General features: G+C 37.6%; 1 protein-coding gene across 1 annotated transcript in view; it reads right to left on the reverse strand.

Annotated features, from left to right (window-relative positions):
• ABCA13 (ATP binding cassette subfamily A member 13) overlaps positions 1-17,379 on the reverse strand; it is a 183,328-nt gene that overhangs the window by 99,262 nt on the left and 66,687 nt on the right. The window contains exons 23-31 of the mRNA XM_054060143.1: positions 17,005-17,181; positions 14,709-15,009; positions 13,788-13,902; positions 12,218-12,547; positions 10,205-10,274; positions 5,253-5,387; positions 3,794-3,931; positions 1,609-1,795; positions 580-798 (exon numbers count right to left, since the gene is read on the reverse strand). Coding sequence (XP_053916118.1) covers positions 580-798; positions 1,609-1,795; positions 3,794-3,931; positions 5,253-5,387; positions 10,205-10,274; positions 12,218-12,547; positions 13,788-13,902; positions 14,709-15,009; positions 17,005-17,181 — 1,672 coding nt within the window. The remainder of the gene's footprint in view (positions 1-579; positions 799-1,608; positions 1,796-3,793; positions 3,932-5,252; positions 5,388-10,204; positions 10,275-12,217; positions 12,548-13,787; positions 13,903-14,708; positions 15,010-17,004; positions 17,182-17,379) is intronic.

Raw genomic sequence — 17,379 nt, forward strand, 5'->3', positions numbered from 1 at the left:
TTTGAAACCCCTTCACTAGTTAAACACATTTAAAGTCTGAATTTGACAAAGAATGAAGTTGATGGTCTATTTAAAAAGATGTAAGAAGCACTGCATTTACCTGTCCTTTCTGGTTTTCCAGTCTTCCCTCTAGAGCAGGCAAGGGAATACAGGATCATAACCACATAAAGTCAGTGTTGACTTCTCTGAAAATTCAGGGCAAACAGCAGTTTAACTTCTATCTGCCTCTCCAGCAATGATGGAGGTAAGGCAAATAGCACAAGGTACAAGCCACTGCAGCTGTTACCCAGTGAACCATCTCCACTCCAGTCAAAACATGATTATTTGATAGTTCTTTAATATCAGGTTTAAAACATTGATGGTTTCGCTACAAATACATTCAAATAAAGGTTAGAAACTAGGAAATCTATTTTCAAAGCACAATTTCAGAACATTAAGTGTGATAAAAACTCACACAAAACCTGTAGTTTCCTTTCACTTCTTCTTGCAATTTTGCTTTAGTACTTTCTTCCCTGGGTGGCTTGCAATAGACTCTGCTGATTTGTTTGACAGATTTCAACAAATAAGAGGAAAACTTACCCATTGACCTGCTGATTCAAGTGTTCCTTTGTCCAGCCAGGTGCCTTCACTGATCCATAAAGCAGTAGATGTTCTCGCACCGTGAGTGTATTAAACAGGACATCATACTGTGGGCAAACACCTAGCTCCATCCTAATGGCAGCCAGATCAGTGCATATATCCTTTCCATTAATAATAATGGTACCAGAGCTTGGTGGATACAGACCAGTCAACAGTGATCTGATGCAAGAAAAGAAAGAAAATCAGCAAGATCATGTGTAACGACTGTATTATATAGCCCACTCTTGGATCAGGTACATCTTTACATCCTTATAACAACACCAATGAACTTGAGCGTAATTACAGAAACACATTGATGCTTAGGGCATTTTTTTTTTTTTTTAAGAACTATCAAATAAACAAACAATAGTCTTTCATTTCCTTACTTCCAGAACAAATTCCATTTTCCCCCAACCAAATAGAACAGACTACTGCTTCTTTTTCACGTGTGTATTCTAGATGAGGAGTAATTCCTAACTGGATCCTATCCCGCACACTGGTTTTATTAAAACTGATAATAGCTAACAAAAAGGTAGAAACACAGAGTTCTTAACTGAGACATTTTGAAATGTAATTTTTATGTTATTTTCATTTCTGGCCAACTGCCAAGAAGTCCCTTGCAACCTCTGGGAACAAAACACAAAACCACATAAAATTTCACACTTTCCATGTCACAGAAGTATACATGAGATTCCTGATAAGAACACTTTCCTGAGGTGTGTTCAACTCTACAACTCAACCTGCCCAGCTCTTACTTAAGCTGCTCCTGATTTATTACACAATAGTTTCGTTGGCACAGAGGACCCTGTTCTCTATTCATTATATTGCTTTTGTCATGGATACATAGCTGTTAATTTCCATTGTGCTGGGGATTTTATTAAATATTTATTTGGAAGGAAAAAAAAAGACACAGGAAAGCGTTCACAACCATTTTGAAGCAAGAAAGCATAGCTAAGGTGGAAGCGTAAAAGCATTGAATGGCAGACTTACATTACTGTTGTCTTCCCAGCTCCATTAGGTCCCAAGAGTGCTGTTATCTGTCCTTTATGGAAAGTGAGGCTGAGATCTTTAACAGCAGCTTTCCGGCCATCTACGTGCTCTTTGGTGAGAGACACTAGCATGACACCAATAGTGGCTTCTTCCGTGCAAGGGCCTTTCCAGCAAGGAGGTGCTGGGTCTGTATGGGAAAGGGCATCAAGGGGGCTGCTGAATGTATGTTTATGTGTGTGCGTATGAACATCAAATTAACTTAATCTCTGCTGCGATTTACTAAAGCCTGGAACAGACGTTCACATGCTCCAAACTGACATAAGCTTCACTGAAATCAAAGATACTAAGACAGTTAAAATTTGCTAAGAATTTCGCCTATTTGCAGATTTAAAAAGCAACATAGAAAAATTACGTAAAGTTGTGTGCATGCCCACATATATTTCCACAGAGTCATAAAAAAATCATTATATTTTATTTCTAGTAGAAAAAACACAATAAGATTGCTTGAATCAATTTTTTATGCCCATAAGTAAGAGAAAATTCTGTGTGAAGTACTCCACATATGCCATCCAATTTCAGGTAAATAACATTAAAATAACATCAACAGACAGCTAGTTAGTCATCTTAGTTCCCTCTGACAATAAAGCAGAGCAGATGTCTCTGCAAAATGATTCAGAGCAACAGTCTGGTCTAAACATAATTCAAGGTCCTCAATGCAAGTTAATACCCAGCATTTTTCTGAGCGTCAAGTAAACATGTCAGCAAACTAAGATGACCATGACACAGATCAAGCTGACTTCCTTTCTATGTTAGGAAGAAAGGTTGGCGCTACAAATTATGTGTGAATGCATTTATCCCTTTACCAGTACAATGACACCCAATCCTTGTGAAAGAGAGCAAGTTCCTTTGCATGCATGGCAGCACTAGAGTTCACATATGGGCAGTTTTCTACCAAGTACAGACGTACATCAGTTTAAGCAGCAGGGAAGTGAGACAGAGATCTATGAAGTGGTACGCAATCACTTGGATGGCTTGAGCCAGGGAGCACACTAGTGGTGTTTCAGGCAGAGGAGAGTTTTTCCTTTGCTTTCCAAAGAGGGTCTGGTGAACCCAATGGAAAACGTTTTTAGTAAGGGCCAAAGACAATCACCTCAGCAAAATTTGCAAAATTGGGACAAAATTAACATGATAATTTTTCAGTGTTTAAATTAACCTCAAGACATTTTGAAGTTTGCCCTGCTGTAAGAGATACCAATACACAAAACTGTTTAGTTGTTCAGTTTCTTCACCTACGCTACAGATGACTGAATTGTTTCCAAGCTCCTGTAAATTCCAAATAAACACAACAACCCATCATGATGTTCTACAGCTTAAGATGGAATATAAGTGAGGTTGACTTACTCCTTCCTTCACAAAATATAAATGAAATGTGAGAAAGTCATGAGAGAGGGAAAGGGAGAGGGAGAGGGAGAGGGAGAGGGAAAGGGAAAGGGAAAGGGAAAGGGAAAGGGAAAGGGAAAGGGAAAGGGAAAGAGACTTGGGAGGAGATAAAAGGAAACTTAAAAAGGTAATTTAAAACCTGGATCAACAAATAGCAAATGATCATAGCAATGATCATGATCAATGATCATAGCAAATGATCAACAAAGAGCAGTGAAAGTATGTGGAGATGGATAAAAATTAGTTAAAATAACAGCAGCTTTTTAAACAAAATGTTAAGAAACAGAGACAGAAATTACAGAAGAAGGAAATAAGAAATAGAAAGAAAAGAAAATAGCAATGTTAATTTTACCACTGAAAACAAAAAGTAAATAAAAACAGCAAATGAGGAAGAAGAAAATCAGCTTTGGGGGGGAGGAAGTTAGTAAAGCAAAATGCATTTCAGGTTCATTAAGAGCATGAAAGTGTTCAAGGAACTTCTGAAGATCCTAACAATGCAAAGAGGTAATAGCCAGGGACAGGATGAACTCAAGAGATACTTATTTTATATTTGCTAAAGAGTTTTCTTATAATTGTGTACAATAGTTTTAACCGAACAATTCAAGCATTACAGGTGACAGTGCAGTTAACAATTAGTAAATCTAAATACATAGTATAGTACCAAGCAATGATAAAAGCAGATTGATCACAACCAGCACACCATTCAGGAATAAGCCATTATTAAAATTCTGCTATGACTACAAACCTTTTTCTTGGAAGGTTTCATTGAAGAAAAACATATTAGAATTCAGATAATGTCTTTTCCTCCTATCTCCACCAGACAGGTTCTTCCAGTAGGAAAGAGTAAAGGGAAAGTACCATCGGTTCTTTAATCCAGATTTTCCTAGATGACAATTATGATACAATCTGTTGTAAAATTTATATTAATTTCTTTTTTTTTTCTTCTTAGTAGACTAGTACTGTCCTATCATTACTTACAAAGAGCCAGTTAGATCATGTAATTAGTTCAAACTCTTTGCTACACATAGCAAAACTTAATAAAGCGGAAAATAGCCATTTGGCCACAACACAAATTCCTGCCATGAAATAATCGATCCTCATTGATACCAATTTAAAGCGTAACAGAACCACAGAGTTAACAATATGCAGGCATAGCCTACCATAATCTTGTAGAGGACAGGCACCAAACAGCCTGCCAAGGCAAATAGCCTTATTTTTATTTTTTGTTAAAAGAGTAACCCATTGTACAAATCATCTACCAGTACTATCTGCATGGTATAGACAAATCAGTCAGCATAAGAAACAATTTTTGTAATATGCAAACACAAAAGGAAAAAATGTGCTAAACTTAAATATGCACAAACTGAACATTGGCATTTCCTGATCATTCCAGGCTTCACTTACTAATCACACAATACACTCTCTGTGTGTTTGGAGTTGTATTTCATGGACGCTGAAAGGCATGTGTCGATTTAAGATAAAGTTTGTAAAATTCAGTTGTATATTACCCACACCCCCACCTTTCAAGGAAAAATTCATTTTTTTATTTTTATATTTTTAAGCAAATACAGAGAAGCTGAAAGAAAAGGTGACATACGCCAATCAGAGGAAAGGTAAATTTCAAACATGTAGTGAGGCATTAGACTATGATTAAAAATGTATTAAACGGCTCAATAATATTCATAAAATTTGGTTAATGAAAAAAATCCCACTACTTTACGAAAATATACTCGGAAGTTAAATAGTTTTCTTTATGCATTGGACTGTGGACTGACTGGGAGCAAGGTACAGTCACCAAACAGTTTGAAGTCTTTGTGATCCAAAAATACAGCAATTTTCATGAGTTTCAGCCCAAGCACTGAATCAGAAGGTTTACCAGTTTCACAGGAAGTTTGGCTAAGCTTCGTACCATCAAATTCCTAGGTCCTTCAAACATTAGTCATCCCCGTAAGCAAACAAAAGATATTTCATACCTGGCTAGACATTCTAGTCTACATGTTAGCACTACCCAACATTTATGTGTGTAGGAAGACTTTCTTGCCCAGTCATTAAAGGCAATCAGGCAGTTTTTCACACCAAAACCTCAGCTAAAGAAAAGATATGTTTTTGGTTTAGTTGCACCACAATGAGGAAAGCTAATTCCGTACATGCCATTTAATAACTTCTTCTATAATGTGAAAATAAGGACAAGTCCATGCTCTTACCAGGAATAATATTGCTGAAATACCAGCCACCTATAGAATATAAAATGGAGTCAAAGAACATCATCCAGCACATCCATCCAAAGGTCATGTATCCTCCTTGTTCCATTGACTGGTGCACATTATTCCACTGAATTCCTGGTAGTAATAGTAATGACAACAATAATAATAATGATTTTCAAAAGGTCAAAGCTAAATCAGTACAGCATTAAAGATCACAAACACATCAACACTGCACAATTCTGTGTATTTAAGCACTGACACAAAAAAGACCATAGTTAATAACAGTAATCCTAATGAATAGAAATGAACTGCTATGCCTCTACAAGCCTCTGCATAGAACAGCAGGCGACACTGCTGCTGGGAAAACGCAGAGAGGCTGTTGTAGAAAGGGCTGTTTACGAAATTTTAGTTGGCCCTTAATTTGGCAAAAGAAAAACAACTACAACTCTGACAAAATAAAACACTGACGTCTTTAGTGAATTAGGCTTTATGCCATTCTGCTGATATTAAAAGAAATGGGTTACACAAAGTTTAAAGTAATTTCTATGAATACTGAATACTTAAATCTGTGAATTCTAAGAAACAAGTATTTGTGTGCATTTACTACACTCACAGGTAAACAGGAACAACAAACTCACTGAATAATTGCTTCATAAAATTATTACATTGCAGAAGACACAAAAGGAAAAAAGGTACAAAACACTAATTCTACAGAAAGCTGTCATACTGCTAAATGGCAAACAAAAGTAACCAAATTACAGATGTATGAGAAGCACTACATTTTTTATCAGAAAACATTATTTTGTTTGCATTACAGTAGGACATGATGTGGTTTCTACATTGCTTTTGCTGTGATTGTCAATGAAAGCAAGTTTTCCACAAAGTATGTTTTGCCTTTTCTTTAGTAAAGACGAGTCATTTTGATGAGGTATCTGGTGGGAAATGTAAGTAATATTTTCTGCAACTGTCTCTTCCATTCTTACAAACTTTTGTATGATTATGATGTTTTTCAATGCCTGGTGGTTTGAAATATCCACGATCATAAATATTGATCTTGCAGTAGCAGTGAAAAAAAGAAAGGAATTACATTCCTTCACATACTCAAATACATAAATGCATATCATTTGCAGACATTTGTCAAGGGCCAGGACATTCAATTCTTATTTTTCTAAATCTTCAGCTTCAATAGGGGCAGCTCTTAGCTTGGGGACAGCAGAGACCACTGTGTAGCAGCCTACCCAGTTTCCAAACACTTATTTCTTCCTAACGCTTAAACATAATAGGATGTTCCCATGCACTTCAGCATCTGCACAGTAGCTCAGCAGGTATTTCACCAGCTGTCTCTAAGCTTGCAGAAGCAAGCTGCTACTCAGGCTGACTACAAATAGGTTCACATAGGAAAAATGTACAAAATACTTTACAAAGTAAAGGTATTTTTTTCTTGTTTTCCAATGCATAATAATTAAATATCAATCTTAGCATAAAGTTGAGAGTGAATAACTTACACTGTTCTTGTTCAGCATATTCTTCTCATAAACCTCCATTGTGTTATACACTACTGCATGTATGAACTCAGACATATCTACCGAGCTCAAAGATAGTTCAACCCAATAAATAGGAAGTCAGGTAAAATGCCAAAAGGCCTGTATGGATGAACAAGAGGTTCCTGGCCAAATTCAAACACAGAAAGGAAGTGAACAGATGGTGGAAGCAAGGATGGATAACCCATGAGGAATATAGAAACATTGCTCAAGCATCCAGGGGTGAAGATGCAAAACCTAATGTACAAATGGAATTTAATTTGTCCAGGGATGTTAAAGACAACAGGGAGGGCTTCTATAAGTACATGGGTGGCAAAAAGAAGGCCCATTGCTCAATAGGAGAGAGGACCTCATTACACAGTAGGTAGAAAAGACTTAGGTACTGAATGTCACCTTTGCCTCAGTCTTTTCTACTAGGTCTGGTCTTCAGAAATTCCATGTCTCAGAGACTAAGAGAAAAGTGTGGAGCAAGTGTGATATACCTTGGGTGGAAGAGGATCAAGTTACAGAATACTTATGCAAACTGCACATACCTATGTCCATGGACTCTGATGGGAGATACCCAAAAGAAGCTGCAGATGTCATTGCAAGGCCACTCTCAATAATCTTTGATTGATCATGGCAATTGGGAGAAGTGCCTGAAGAGTGGAGGAAAGCAAGTACCACTCCTATCTTCACTTCAAGAAGGAAGACCCACGGAACTAGAACCCAAGAACCAGCCTCATATCAATTCCTGTGAAGGTGTTGGGGCAGCTAAACCTGGAAACTATTTCTAGGTACATGGAGGAGAAAAATATCACCAAGAATAGTGAGCATAGCTTCACCAAGTGGAAGTCATGCTTGGCCAACTGGATTAAAATTCTACATTGAAAGGAATGGCCTAGCAGATATGGGGAGACTAGCTGATCTTATCTATCTGGACTTCAGTACAGCTTCTGACACTGTCTCCCATAAGATCGTCCTAAAAGAAGCTGAAGAAGTATGGGCTGGAGGAATAGATAACAAGGTGGATTGCAAATTGGTTGAATGGCTAGACCTAGAGGGTGGTGATCAGTGGTATAAGGTCTAGTTGAAAACCAGTAACTAGTGGTGTACTTCAGGGGCTAATAGTGAATTTGATCCTGTTTAACATCATCATTAATGTTCTGGATAAAGGGGGTAGAGTGTATGCAGAGGAGTGGCTAATAGGCAAGATGGGTATGCTGCCACCCAGAGAGGCCTGCACAGGCTGATGAAACAGGCTGACAAGCACCTTATGAAGTTTAACAACAAACGCAAAGTCCTGTACCTGTCAAGAAACAATCACACGTTCCAATATATGCTGGGTGCAACCCAGCTGGAAAGCAGCTTTGCAGGAAAGGACCTAGGGCCCTAGAATTATAGAATCACCAGGTTGGAAATGACCCACCAGATCATCGAGTCCAACCATTCCTAACACTCCCTTAAACCATGTCCCTAAACACTTCATCAACCCGTTCCTTGAACAACTTCAGGGAAGGTGACTCGACCACCTCCCTGGGCAGCCTGTTCCAGTGCCTGATGACTCTTTCTGTGAAAATTTTTTTTCTGATATCCAGCCTGAACGTCCCCTGGCGGAGCTTCAGGCCATTCCCCCTTGTCCTGTCCCCTATCACTTGGGAGAAGAGGCCAGCTCCCTCCTCTCCACAACCTCCTTTCAGGTAGTTGGAGAGTGTAATAAGGTCAACCCTCAGCCTCCTCTTCTCCAGGCTAAACAACCCCAGCTCTCTCAGCCGCTCCTCATAAGACTTGTTCTCCAGCCCCCTCACCATCTTCGTTGCTCTTCTCTGGACACGCTCCAGAGCCTCAACATCCTTCTTGCGGTGAAGGTTCCAGAACTGAACACAGTATTCAAGGTGCAGTCTCACCAGTGCCGAGTACAGAGGGAGAATAACCTCCCTGGACCTGCTGGCCACACCGTTTCTGATACAAGCCAAGATGCCATTGGCCTTCTTGGCCACCTGGGCACACTGCTGGTTCATGTTCAGTTGGCAGTCAACCATTAGCCCCAGGTCCCTCTCCTCCGTGCAGCTCTCCAGCCACTCTTCCCCTAGTGTGTAGCACTGCATAGGGTTGTTGTGCCCCAAGTGCAGGACCCGGCATTTGGCCTTGTTGGACCTCATGTCATTGGCCTCAGCCCAGCGGTGCAGCCTGTTAAGGTCCTTTTGCAGAGCCTCCCTACCCTCCAGTAGATCCACACTTCCACCCAGCTTAGTGTCATCCACTAGTGGACACCAAGTTGAACACGACACAGCGATGCGCCCTTTCCACAAAGGAAGCTAATGATTCCCTGGCTTGCATTAGGAAAAATATTTCTATCAGATGGAGGGAGGTGATCCTTTCCCTTTATTCAGCACTGGTGAGGTCATGGGAGGAGTACTGTGTCCAGTTCTAGGCTCGTCAGTACAAGAGAATCATGGAGGCACTGCAGAGAGCCCAGCAAAGGGCCACACAGATGACAAAGGGACTGGAGCATGTCTCCTATGAGGAAAGGCTGAGAGAGCTGGCACCACTCAGCCTGGAGAAAGGAAGGCTCAAGATGGATCTTACAAAAGAATATAAATACCCGCAGGGAACGTGCAAAGAAGAGGGGGACAGGGCCTTTTCCATGGTGCCCAGTAACGGGACCAGAGGCAATGCACACAAACTGAAAGAAGGGAGGTTCCCTCTGAATATCAGGAAACACTTTTTCACTGTGAGGATGACTGAGCACTGGCAGAGGTTGCCCAGAAAGGCTGTGGAATGTCCAGCCTTAGATATATTCCAAAGTCATCTGGACATGGTCCAGCAATATGTGGCCCTGCTTGAACAACAGGGGTGGAAGAGTTGACCTCTAGATGTCCCTTCCAACCTCACCCATTTTGTGATCCTACATAACTTCCTGTTGATACACTCACCAGAAAGCAAGCATTTTACAGCTGCCATGGACATCAGCAAAGACTTCTAAGAAATTGCTCTAAATGCCTTGCCAAAGCTCCCTCCACTGGAATGAGAGAAATACTGTACTGAATGAGTGAAATATTTAGTCAGATGCTCACCTTTAGAGTAACACTTAGGTAACTCTACAGAATTTCACTAAAAATAAAGTTAGCATTTGCAGTAACGCAATTTCTTTAGCTGAGTACACTCATTCCGTCATCTAACGGAATGTGGAGATTTTCCTCCAACCTGCACTGCAAATAGAGCAATGCTAAGCCCACTTTAATTTCCTGCTAGAAAGCAGCAAAAGTCTAACTTGATCTTCAAGGAGCATTAAAAAAGTGTTTTCTCCAGTTATGATATACCCTGTTAACCGATGATTAGAGATTTTTTTCAGAATACAGTGAAATGTTTTTCAAACTGTATTTTTTGAAATAACAATTACAAAGATTTTCTTCTAACCGGAGAGCTTACCTATTTGTTGGCCCTCAAAGAATGTAATGAAAAATACTCCTTGCCCAAAGGCAGTTGTAGACAGAAGACACTACAACAGCAGAGGAGAAACAAGGTGTAAACATCAAGTATAGCACATTCTTAACAAGGTCCATGAAGAAAAACAACTTGCAACACTACAAGCAAGCACTAAAACTTTTGTTTCACATAGGCTAATGGTCATTATTTCTTTTTATGTTATAACTATACTATTCCACATAATGCAGTAGCATTTTCTCCACCTTAAAAAGCTCCACTGATCTAGTTATTAATATTCCAAAGCACTATTTAACCTTATAACAAGATATAGACCATCAAAGAACTACTACATACTGGAAACATATAATGTATAACACTGTAACAGCGTGCAAAGGAATAAACTTTCTGTAGTAAGAGCAGTGGTCTAACTCATTTTCGAAAGACCAGAAATCAAGAAGAGGCAGAGACAGAAGGAACATGCACACTAGGTACTAAATGCTGAGATGGCATTTTTTTACAAGGAAATAACATTTGACTTCAAGAAGCATCATAGTCATGCTGTATCACAAAAGTACAAAATAAAAAATGAGAAAATTAGTGATGTAGTATAACTAGGAAGTGTGACTGATGATCAACGGGAAAACGCTGGTGATCTTGTGAAGGCTGATGAGGAGATGCAAAACATTACTAAAATTAATAAACATTACTCATTGATAAAGTTTTGCAGTTTGAAAATGAGCTGAAACAGAAGTGTGTTTTATCTCTTTTTTTAAAATAATGCAGTTTAGTAAGGTTTCTGCAATATTTGATACAAAAGGAACACATCCTGCCAGCAGTCTGAAGAAAGTTGTATGACATAGGCTGGTCCTTAGAAAAATAATCAAAATCACTAGCAGCATGGATTGCATTTTTGTACAGAGAAGTTTTTACAGAGAAGTTCATGCTAATTCCCATCAACAGAATCCCTGCCTCTTACATTGCTAAGGTTTCACCATCTTACTTGACGGCCTCTCCCTTCTCTTCAGAAATTAATGCCTTTCTGATATGCTGTTGCCTTTGATTTTCAGCAAATCTAGGACACCTGAGGACATATTTTGAAATAACTGATTTTAAAGTGTGCAAGTTATCTGATTCATACTCTTCCCTCTTTGTGGCCCAAAGGAGGGGGTGAGGGAGAGGAAGCAACAACAATAAAAGTAAAAAATTCCACCCTGCCTATTTATGCCTGAATTCTGCAGTCGTACATCTGTGCTTACTTCTATGCAAAGAAAGAGTATATTTTGTCTGACCAATTGACACTGACAGTGTCCATTTTTTTAATAGTGTATGAATTATTCCACTAGCTTACTTTAATATGTGAGTTATTTCAAAAGAGAGAAGCCGTAATGTATGAAATATTGTTTGCATTGTGTGATGGTGATATTTGATATCCCAAGAAGGGATGTAGTATATTAAGACAGTACAAAGACATAAAGCAGTCTACGGCATACATATAACAGGAAAGGACACAGAACAACAGATACCAAAGAAACATATAACTCAGACTGTATAGATAATTACTCACTACACAAACACAAATTCCTAGTATAATCCCTAATTGCACTCAACAGAGAATCAATCACTAGTTTTCCTCCAAACAAGTAATGACTTTCCGAAGTGGAATATCATCAGGTAAGCTTGAAAGTACACTAACATTACAAATATTTTGAGGCCAAAGCATAAAGAGAACTCATGAGCATGAGGAATGCAACATCCTTATATTTTCTGTATTTTTATAAAATTTCCCTGAAAATTTATTTTTTATTCCTCTCCACATTCAAAACATTTTCTCAATTGGATACCTATTCATGTGATGTGTTTCACTAGAAGTTATTAATGTGACTTATTTCTAGTGAAACACAAAAACAAACAGAAACTTGGGAAAAATTAAGTAAATTAGGATCTAAAGTTTCAAAATTACAGAAATTCACAGTATGGTTGGAGGACAAAAATTAGAAAAGCAAAAGAAATATTTACCATTATAATCTGGTTGGTGAAACTCAACTGGTTCTGCAAGACCAACAAAACTATGTAGGGCAAAAAACTGATCATATACACAAGGCTGGCACACAGAGCTGCTGTATCGGCGCTGCTAAAAAATGCTCCCAGAAAATAGCTCAACATAATAACTGTAACTCCAAAATCCAGGAGAAAGAAGAAGATAAGGAAGCCGTTGCTATAAGCAAAGATACCACTTGCTTTTAAAATGATGGCCAGAGTGCAGCTGCTTATTGTGAGGACAATTAAATTCTCCAGAAACCAAGCAAAGAAATGAATGGCTGGGTGTACACCCATTGTCTTCATGTACTGCAAGACAACACAGCAAAGAGAGTTAAAGTTAGGAAACAAATTTTCTTCTTGCTTTCTCTTTTTTTTTTTTTTTTTATACTGTTTTAAGCAAAACATGTTGTCACCAAGACAATACCAGTTCCCTAAATGGGTGTCATCTTCCTGTCAAATTAGTAATCTTTCAACATATTTTATTTTCTTTTATGCTACCCTTTCCGCTGCTCCCTCCTGGATCGAATGTAGTTCTGAGCAGCACTGCCTCTGTATGTTTATCACATACAAACACAAAGAATCCCAGTACTCAGGCAAAACTCTTTTGAATAGGGTTACAGGACCAGTTGTCAGATTACTGCGTCCTCCTGAGGAGTTTGCTTTTTTATGCTCTAAAAAGTATTGAGGATATCTACAGCTACGTATAAACAATTTTTTTTTTTCCCAGCCTGTTTCTGGACTTAAAGTAGCATATGGATACGTTTGTAAACCATTACATATTAGCACGCAAAAAACAATTTTGCCATGTGTGAGGAATCACTCCTCTTTTCTGAAAAAATTGCTTCTGGAAACAAGCCAATACTGCTCCTGAAGCACTTTTGAGAAGATTACCAAAATTAGCTTTACTATATTGATTTAATATTTTAAAACACTACAAAAAATAAGACCTATCAATTCCCCAAATTAAAAAAAAAAAACCCTTACTCCAGCAGTACAAAGATCAGTATAATTCTTCAAAAGAAGTATATATATCCATACAGAAAAGGTATCATAAACCCCCATGTCTTCCTGTATCCTTAGCACTTGCTAAAACCAGCCATTGATACAAGAAAATAAGTGTCTCATTTTTTCCTATGTGATCCTCCCCTATATTTGTGATGATTATACAGTGTACGGTGAATCTCCAATTTGGTTTAGGAAGTTTTATGACTTTGAAAATATATAGCATAAAATAATTCAAAATAAAAACTATTCTAATCACAAGGACTTTTTCCAAACAGCAGTTTTGAGCTTCAACTTTTACAGAATTTTTTGCTTGTTTCTCTTTGTCTCAGGGACAATATTTGTATACTAAGAGAACTGATGCTCAAACAGTGCTGTGAATATGAGTTGGCAGCTAGAACTGGAACCTATTGCCCAGAGGAGAATAAGTGAAAACAAAGCCAGCTGGATTTTGATCATGTAAAAGTACTTCAAAGTTTACAGTTTGTATTTTAGTACCCTCTAGTAAATAAAGTTTATTTTCAGAGGCTAATCTGTCTCTTACCTCTTCAAGATTAATTTCTCTTTCATAAACCAGCTTGCGAACCATGCCAGCAACTGAAACCATCCATGTTAACATCATCATAAGTGGGAAAAAAAACCCTATATTGTTCAAGAATCTATGAAAGATATATATGCAGCATTGTTAGCCCCCAAAGTTAAAATAATTTTTATGAGAATGTTAATAGGTTAATACTGGGACTATTCTCACTGCATGCACAAAATGAGATCAAACAAGAAACACTCGTCCTTGTTCTAGTCAGAATTACTTATTTTTAAAGTAACAGGCTAAATGTATGAATTGGTAATGTAACGATATATTAGTGTTTTTCAGCGATACAACTGATGTAATTACTCTTACGGGTTCCATACAAAGTTAAACAGAATTCAGATTTTCGTCCGTGGCTAAGTAAGGAATAACATGAGCCACTCAACTTTTGCTCCACTTTAGCAGATTTATTACCACTGACTAGTTTTAAAGTCTCGTGGTCAAGATGTTTTGACAGCTTTACAAAAACAATCCTGCACTTTTTCTCTTGCTTCATCAACTTCACACTGTATTTCAACACATACCAGAAACCAATTTACAGTTTGTGTACAGGACAACTAAGGATAGAAAGTGGGTTTCTTAGCATAATCTAAGTTAGTATACAATATGTTGATACAGTCTGAGTCCAGCAAACTACTCCACAGTAGAGCTGCAAACAGCTTGTAAGGGATCATTTGCCAGAGAGACATAATGTGTTGTGGTCACAGTTATTAAACAACATTTGTTATGCTGTGATATTATGGTATTGGACATACCAGTTCAGTCCTGTGCTGAGGTATACATTCACCCACTACAAAGACCTAGTAGCTTCCCAAGTCCTCTAGTACTAATCGTATAGGATAATATATTAAATTTAAAAGCTGAAAGCTTACTCACAGATCACTGGTATGACAAGGGTAAGGCATAGCTTGCACCTGAATGGCTGGTTCCAAGATATCTGTTCCAGTCTGTGCTGAAACAATTGCCCTTTCAATCATGTCTTGAAGAGGAATAAAGATGTGGTTGTATTTAAACCCATCAGCTGGCAACTTCTGGGGATGGGATTTCCACATCGGGTTTTTAATCAAATCCGTTCTCATGCTGTAGAGAACACTGGTTCTAATTGTATATGAAATATGTCGTGGAAGGAGATTGCTAGAATCTTGAGTCTTGTTCTTTGGTGAATCAAAGATGACACCTGCCACAAGAAGAAAAGGAGTTATATACCCAAGCTTATATGTTTTATGCTATTTACATAGCCAACTCATTGCTAATTATCATACGATAGTAGAAACATTCATTTGCCAGGGCAAGCCTCTAATGTTTCTTGACCTCCACAACACAATAATGGTAGGCTTCATAGATACTTACATTTTTTACATTCATTAATATGAAATGTAAAAAATAATTCACACAATAAACGGGTTTGCAAGCATCATTTTTATCTGAGAAAATTCCCTCTATTGGTTTGGGGTTTTGTTTTTTAAACACGGTTTATTCTCTTTGGATTCAGATTTAACCTCTTTCGGAGGACTGATCTCAATTCCACAGTGAAAGCAGTGGCCATAAAATTTTCCATCAAAGGATAACAACCCCTGGAAGTGGGTCACAAAGTAAACAGTACCAACTCAGTAAAATTTAATCTGATTTTTAATTTCAGAGTCAATTACAAAACTTCTCTTTTAGCACATCAAAATTGCATGTCTGTTTTCCCTAGCTCTGTATTTAAAAAAAAAAAAAAAAAACAAAAAAACAAACAAACAAACCAAACCAAAGCAAAAAAGCAGATAAAACCTTTTTGAAACTTTTTAGGATTTCTTGATGAATGTGAAATGCCGACATTTTTTCCTTAGGAAGGAGGATAGATGTCTTACCTAATCATGTCTCTCTGAAAGATAATATCATACAGGATACTTAAGGCTGCTGTAAAACTTATTTTTTTAACTGGCCAATCTCATTTTCTCATTTACGCAAACACTTAATTTTCTAAGACATTTCCTGAGGCTATGAAGGCTTTGAAGATTGCAAATAAAGAAAGCAAGGAAAATTCCACAGTAGTTTCATATCTTCCATATCTTCCCTCTTTAAGTATGTGAAGATATTTTAAGGCCACAGAACAAAAAAAAACTCTGAAGTCTTTGTTTATGCTAGGATATTATCCTTTCCTATGTAAGTTGAAGCAAAATGGATCTAGAACTTGACAATTCAGTTTTCCAGAGGCCAAGAGCTATCTGTCTGTTAATTCCCTTGAAGAGGCAAATAATTTAACTTCTTAAAAAGTGTTCCTGAGAAATTTTCCTCATCTCATTGAATGGCTTCTTTGTTTTATATTGATGAATTTCCACATTCTGGAAATAGGAGGTTACAGAACAAGCATAGGATCCAGACAGAGAAGTTTCATTCTCAAGAACTGCTTTGACATATCTTCTATTGTGTACTCATATGACTCCAGGAAGACAATACAAACAGAAACAACAGGCAAGGGGGAAATATAGCACCCTTTACATAGACTTTAATGGGGCTCTATTTCAGAAATGCTACACGGAACTTAAAGCATTTGTGTCAGCAGAGAAAATGTATGTAGTAAGAAAAATGTCTTGCCTTTTAAACTCTATTGTACAATTGATTCTCAGCAACAAGGATATAATGCAGGAAAAGGATAGAGAGTGTAATCCCAGGACCGAAAAGAAATAAGTAGACTTCTTAAGAATTTATTTACTCTGAATAAACAAATTAAATTATCTGAGGTGTTGCTGTAAGAATAAAACTCCCCCCCTCAAAAATGCTTTCTTTCTTTTTCACAAATCCAACAACATAAAAATTAAAATTCGAAAAGACGTAAACAAGATGCTCTTGTCATAAAGAAGCAGTCAAATTTCCTCAGTAATACACACTTTTCAGCTCTTTTTATCCTACTTTAAACATTTATGACTATTCCTTTCAACATTTTGTTAGAAATAACGGACTCCAAGATTCATTTGGCAGATGATAATTAGTCTTTACAGCATATGTTACAGCTCTCAAATGCTGGGTAATACTTTTAAGGTAAATGTGCTTTATTTTGCCTGTATTATATGTGTTTAAATACACATTTTGAAACTGTGCAAGCTTAATCTACCTTATCGACAAACACAGACAACACCTACAAAGTCTGACGTTTTCTGTCAATATACATCTTAAATAATGTACTTACTAGCCAAAAAATTATTTTGCTGCATGAGTTCGTGAGCCTTCTCCTCCAATTTCTCAACAGAGTCAAAAGGCTGGAAACGGTCCAGTAACACACAGGAAGAGATATTTACTACAAGTTGTGACAACAAGTCAGTCTGTTTACTTGCTGAGCTGTTAAGCATCTTGTTCATGATAGTTTCTAAGATGAAGAAATAAATTGGACTTCCTTAGTTTTAATGAACAAAACAGAAAGTTATATTCTCACTTGCACATCCTATAAGAGTAAATACCCTCTGTAATTAAAAAAAAAAAAAGAAGGAAAAAAATTAAAACCACTGGAATTTTAGTGTGAACATGTAGCAGTGCAGTTCATGTTTCGGTGGCTTTTACATGTCCT

Source organism: Cuculus canorus, chromosome 2, assembly GCF_017976375.1.
Source record: "Cuculus canorus isolate bCucCan1 chromosome 2, bCucCan1.pri, whole genome shotgun sequence".
In the NCBI taxonomy this organism is placed as follows: domain Eukaryota; kingdom Metazoa; phylum Chordata; class Aves; order Cuculiformes; family Cuculidae; genus Cuculus; species Cuculus canorus.